Genomic DNA, 6,632 nt, shown 5'->3' with positions numbered 1-6,632 from the left:
GGGGCATTGCTGGACAGGGAATGGTGGGGAAGCCCCCTTGCTCCAAACAAAATAAATCTGCTTTCATTTCCTCCGCACGTCAGACTTGTTTTATAAGGAACCACCTTTCCTACAGCTAAAAAAAAAAAAGTCTGCAAACTACCGATAGAGTCCAACTACCCAGGTGATTTCTGAACACCTTTTGTAGACAGATTAATAATAAGCTCAGATAAACACCTGGGTCTATGTGGTTCCTGATGTTGTTATGATCCTAATGTGTAACTACAGTAAAGTGTGTTTGGGTAATTGTTATTAGTGGAACAATATACATAGGAGACCCAATGTTGTATTTGAAATTAGAATTTTCTGAACATATTCTTTCACTCCAGGGGTGGATGCAGGTAATGCATTTGTCATTGAGTGTTAAATCTGATGGCAATAGAATTATTGAAAGTCTTTGTGAAGAGATAATTTTAGGTTTGAATATTGTGACAGCAGGTGGAGCTAGTAGTAGAAACTGTATTTCTAGGCCACTTAAAGAGCAGCAAGGTGTATAAAACTTAGCAAACCATTATGCATTGGCTTTGGAAAGTGGTTGTACTACTAGAGGGTGAGAGCCAAGCTGAATGAAACTTTACCCTTTGTAGAAAAGGGGCTTGCACTTGGATATGTGTTGCCATGCAAGATAAGACATGGGGGTGGAGGGAGCAGTGGGGATATGTTTTCATGGCTTAATATTACTTGATGACCCTTGGAATATTGACTTTAAAAAATAAGGCATATGATTCTGTGGGAAAATAGTGTAAAAGAACTTGATTACATATATGAAGTTATTTGTGTTATTAGATTGTGGTCCTTTTTAAGTGGTTGTCAACATTATGTTGAAATCCACATTTTCTCCTAGGAAAAACTAAAGAACATTTGCTTTTTATCCCACAGGCTTCTGAAATAAAGACCTAACTGCTTTATAGCTCCAAATACCAATAAGTTTTCTGAATATGTAATTTAGAAGATATTACTACTCATGTACTTCTGTGTGTGTGTGTGTGTGTGTGTGTGAATCACACGTTGAACCATGGAATTGTCCTGTTTTTTTTTTTATCATTTCCCTAAATCAGATGCAGTGATAAGTAAAGGGCAAATATTATGCATGCATTTCCTTTCTCTCTGAATTTTGTTTGTTTTTTTTTTACTATATCATGTATTAAGAAATTGGGGTTTCTAAAATGATGGTTTATTTTGCTGGCTAGGTGAATCGAAAGTAACCTCCTTGTGGCATTAGTTTTACAGTTATGAGATCATTTAAAACACACATTTTAATGCTTTTTGCTGGAAACTAGAAATAAACATTTTCCTATTACTTTATGTACTTACTCAACAAACATGTACTGCATGCCTACTATGTGTCTGGTATTATGCCAAACACTGGGGATACAATTTTAAACCACATACAGTGCTTCCCCTCAGTGCTTCTCAGGCAGACGTGTGATCAAATAATTTCCATAGGACCTAATAGATTCAAAAAGAAAATCACTTGTGTTACGAACAGAGGGCTGTTGGATCACAGAAAAGGGACTCAACTGGGAGAAATCAGGGAAGACTTCAAAGAAGAGGTAATGCATTGGTTGCATAGGGAAGGAGAGGTAAACTTTCAGTAGGAGAAAAAGGAGAAGCGCATTCCAGGCAATGTGCCCAAAGGGACGAAAGGGTCTCTTGCCTTGGGGAAGCCTCAGGAAATTTGCTAGGGAGACCAGAAAGGTAGAAGGGGCGAGATGGTAAAGGGTCTCGTAGGGCATGCCAAGATCAGTGAATATATTATTCAGGGATTTCAATTAATCTAGGTGCTATCTAATCGATGAGCTTTTGGTGTTCATGAAAGTAAACAGATTTGAACCTGTAGGAACGTGGCATGACTAGACTTCAATTTTATCCTCAGCAAGCAGTCTCGATATGTCTTCTGGTCTCCAAAGTGCCGAGATGAGAACAGAGCTGCATCCCTGCATATCTTTAGCTGTGATGGGGGAAAGGCTGCATACACTAATTCCGTACAACACAGCTTTACCGAGCACGTGCCAGGCACTCTGGGAAGCACTAGGAGGTGTGCCCTCTTGCTTAGGGTAGATGCAGCTGCCTTCTTGACTTTTTTTCCACTTCCTGGAATGTTCTTCCTCCTCACCTTTAGCTAGTTGGTACCTTCTTGTCATAGGTCTTATCTTAAATATTCCCTCTACTTAGAGAGTACTCCTTCAGAATCTACTCTGCAGGAGGATTCCTGTGATCCTTTTATAACTTCCTGTTTTCTCCCTCATCCACATGCCGTGATTTATAATTACGTGTACATGTGCAGTTGAACCTGGGCAATCGCTGTCTCCCCCACTAGACCAGTAGCTCCCTTGGGACTGGACCCTGTGTGTTCTTTTTTCTCCTCTATTTCCAGGGCTCAACACTGTGTGGCACACAGTGGGTCCTAAAGAGTCATAAAAGGAGCATTTAAACATAAAGATAGAGGGGCACCTGGGTGGCTTAGTCGTTAAGCATCTGCCTTCGGCTCAGGTCATGATCCCAGGGTCCTGGGATTGAGCCCCGCATCAGGCTCCCCGCTCCGCGGGAAGCCTGCTTCTCCCTCTCCCACGCCCCCTGCTTGTGTTCCCTCTCTCGCTGTGTCTCTCTGTCAGATAAATAAATAAAATCTTAAAAAAAAAACCACACACATAAAGATAGATTGACTTTTAAAGTTTCTAAACCTTTAACTACAAATAAGAAAACCTTGGGAAATAAAACTATTTTTAGTAAACTATAATTGATATATGACTTTATATTAGTTTAAGGTGTTTAATAAAATGATTCCTTATGTGTATGTATTGCGAAATGATCACCACAATAAGTCTAGTTACCACCTGTGGTCATACGGATGTTACAAAATTGTTTTTTCTTATGATGAGAATTTTCAAGATCTATTCGCTTAGTAACTTTAAAATATACAATACATTGTTATTGACTTGACTATAGTCACCGTGCTGTATGTTATATTCCCATGACCTATTTATTTTATAACTGGAAGTTTGTACCTCTTGATCCCCTTCACCCATTTTGCCCACTCCCTCCCCCCCTCCCCTCTGGTAGTTACTGATCTGTTCTCTGTATCTCTCAGGTTTTGTTTTGTTTATTCATTTGCTTTGTTTTTTATATGTGGAATCATATATTATTTTTCTCTGATTTCTTTCACTTAGCATAATACCCTCCAGGTCCATCCATGTTGTGGAGAATGGCAAGATCTCCTTCCTTTTTATGGCTGAGTAGTATTCCAGCGCGTGTGTGTGTGTGTGTGTGTGTGTGTGTGTGACATCTTCTTTAGCCATTCATCCATCAGTGGACACTTAGGTTGCTTCCATATCTTGGCTAGTATAAATAATGCTGCAGTGAACGTGAGGGTGCAGATATCTTTTCAGATTACTGTTTTTGCTTTCTTTGCGTAAATACCCAGATGGGGAATTGCTGGATCAGATGGTTAGTTCTGTTAATTCTGTTTTCCATAGTGGCTGCACCAGTTTACATTCCTACCAACATTGCACGAAGTTCCCCTAAGAAAACTATTTTCTATGTTATTTTTTAAAACCAGTGGAACTATTTTCAGAAAGGTATACAGCTCAGTATTACCTTACCAAAAGTGCAAGTTCTTAAAAATTAGCACGTGGTTATTGTATGACTTGGGGCTATTTTTAAAAATAGTGATCCATTTTGTAATGGAAATCCTGAGTTACTAAAATGAACTGCTCTTTTTATATTTTGGGGGCTCAGTTCACTAAAATGTTTAAATTCTTGGCTCTACTCTTTAAACCTACTACAAAGATCACATTAGAATTCATTTTCATAGACATTGTAAGCACAGTATCCAACCTCGTGTGATCACACTGGGCTCTTTTACTGTGAGAATCACAGGAAGCAGAGCCCGAGGCTGCAGGGTAGTGGTGGGGTGCACCGCAGGCTGGGGACGGTGCCAGCTCTATTGTTTATGGAATATTCTCTCCACCTTTATCTCTGCTGTGCAATTGGTATTGACTTTTGAGAAACTACTTCTTCGCCCCGATCTCCCAGTCGGAAAAAAAAAAAGCCTACCATAATGACGTCTGGCTAGGAAAAAAGGAATCAAAGAACCCTAAGGAAAGAAAAATTAGGACACTTTGTTTAATAAGTAGTTTCGGGACTGTCTGTTACATCTTTTAGAGGGAAGACTGTTACACTTTTTTGAGGTCACCATTCCTTTATCCCCTGGAAAAGCTCAGTGAACTCCAACCGTGCCTATTGTTTCTGCTATTGATTGCTAGGGTTGGGTCTATTTAGCATTTTGCAAAATGTCTTTTCAACTTTATAGATCTTTAAGAATATGCACTGTTCATCAAAACTAAGATAAAATTTGTTCATGATGTGTATCACTTTTCGTTTATGTTTTTGTTTTTTTCTTAAAGAGGAAGATGGTCACTTTCAGCCAATTGTTTTTTCTAACTTTTAGGTATATTGCTTGAGGAGTTTTTAAGTATTGTTAGGAAAAAGAAGGAAGTTCAACTCCATCGGAATGAAATAAGACACATCTTCACAGCTTTTGACAGGCACTGTAAGTATCTTTAAAACTGTTTTGATATAAAAAAATTGCTATTAAGAAAAGGTGCTATGTACTCTCAGTAAATAAAATAATATACTTGGAAGATTATTTTACTGTATTCATTAGCTATTACCTAGATGTTGGTGTGAATTTTTTTTCTCTATCACAGTCTTGAACTCTTGACACTTACCATGGATAAAATAATATTTACAGTTATGTAATTGTACTTAGGATTTGCCTGCACTATAATGGGAATAGCAAAAGGGCTGGCCACATGGGATTAGAGGTCATGAGCCACCTACAAAGGTGTGGGGAACCGTAACGCCTTTTCCTTTGACTCCTACTCTGACCTGCACTTTCTCACACTGGATATAGCCGAGAGAAGTGGCTTTGAACCCCCTGTGCTGCATAGATCACACACAGGATGGAAAGACTCATGGAGTCCAGGGTCAGCATCTTCGCTGCTGTGATGTTTTCTCTCTAAATATTCATATATTATAATTCTAATGCCAAGCAAGAAAAAAAAAGTGAATTTTGAAGAATAAATTGTTTTGGCAATTCACATAGACTTGAAGCCTAATGCCATTATGGCAGTGTGTGTCTGCAGTCCATTCCCTGGTACTCACAGAATCGGCTAATGACCTGTGAGATCATCTGGGCCTGCACTGAAGGAGAGTGGTGGTTGATTCTTAAATTCTTCTGATGAGACAATCTCAGATTACCTTATATTTACTGCTTTTCTTCGAGTAAGAAAGTCTCACACAAATATGGCTGAGGTAACAGTTCATAGGGTTTATAGAAGTAAGTGAATGTTTTATATTTTCATGTCAAATAGATCGTGGGTATTTAACTTCGGAAGATTTCAAGAAAGCATTTAGGCAGGTGGCTCCCAAGTTATCAGAAAGGACTGTTCTGGACGTATTCAGGTAAGGCACCAAAATCTTTATATACACCCACCCCTCGATTTACCATTTGCTTTTACAAGTTTTCAGTCTTATGGAGAACACTTATGTATGCAGATTTTTCCATCTGTACCCTTGATAGTGGAGTGCTTGCACACCAGGGAGATGTGTATAGATATTTGTTGGTAAGGGTGGGAGAGGAGCAGGGGGAAAAGTAGAACTTCTTTGTGTATGTATATATTGACCAAGAAAAAAAATGAAGCTTTATTAATGTTTCATCAGACACAGGTTACACATGGGTCCTGAGTTGTCTGAAGAGAAGAGTGGAGGTTGCTTGATGGTGGCCCCCTTGTTCATTTGCTTTCAGAGTTGTTGATAAATGTTGCAGTTCATGAATCCCTGATAGAGGAGACATAATGGTTATATCATGTCCTTTATTTAGACGACGCCTGACAATATGGGCAAGTGGCTTAAACATAGTTTCTGTTAGGAAGCTGCAGAGTGAAGATCGTATGAATAGCGCAAGCACGTGCTGATGTGATAAGACAGCAGAGCTGAGTCTTCTCTGAGTCTTTGTGTGCGCTCTTCCTCAGCTGTTCCCAGGTATATCCGTTAGTGGTCCTTATTGCGATAAGAACCAGAAAACCCAGAATCACAAAACTCAAAAACGACAGCACTGTATTTCTCCCACACGAACACAAGCAGTCTGGGGCTGACTTGAGGGCAACATGGTCATGAAAGACCCAGATTCCTTTCCTCTTACTGTTCTGGCTGCCTCAACACCAGGTATCTCCCTCTTGCTGCAAGGTGGCTGCTTAGATTTCAGTGATCACATCTGGATTCCATCTAGGTCAGAGAAGGGAACAGAAGAGATTCCCTTCCTCTTAAGGCTGTTCATTGTTTCTACTTCCATCCTGGTGATCCAAACCTAGTTTCAAGTTGCTGGGTAGCTGTAAGGGGGAAGAGACTGCGAAATGTCCTCTTTGCTCTGGGTAGTCATGTGTCCTCTGAGTTTCTGATAGAGAGGAAGAAGGAGAGAGCGGATGCTAGGAACATAGGGAAGATGTTCCCATTGGGATAAAAATAACTTCATGAAATCTGGCTGGAAGCCATCCCTGCTCCATAGAAATTGTAAAGCAGGTTATTTGAAA

At 39.7% G+C, this 6,632-nt stretch overlaps 1 protein-coding gene across 1 annotated transcript in view; it reads left to right on the top strand.

The window, feature by feature from the left end:
• The window catches only part of EFCAB11 (EF-hand calcium binding domain 11), a 140,256-nt gene that overhangs the window by 13,717 nt on the left and 119,907 nt on the right, over nucleotides 1-6,632 (top strand). Inside the window, 2 exon segments of the mRNA XM_025869482.2 lie at nucleotides 4,490-4,591; nucleotides 5,415-5,505. Coding sequence (XP_025725267.2) covers nucleotides 4,490-4,591; nucleotides 5,415-5,505 — 193 coding nt within the window.

This window comes from Callorhinus ursinus, unplaced genomic scaffold (assembly GCF_003265705.2).
Source record: "Callorhinus ursinus isolate GAN/ISIS: 27379988/994484 unplaced genomic scaffold, GSC_fseal_2.0 scaffold8, whole genome shotgun sequence".
NCBI lineage: Eukaryota > Metazoa > Chordata > Mammalia > Carnivora > Otariidae > Callorhinus > Callorhinus ursinus.
This window is presented reverse-complemented; position numbering and strand designations above follow the sequence as displayed.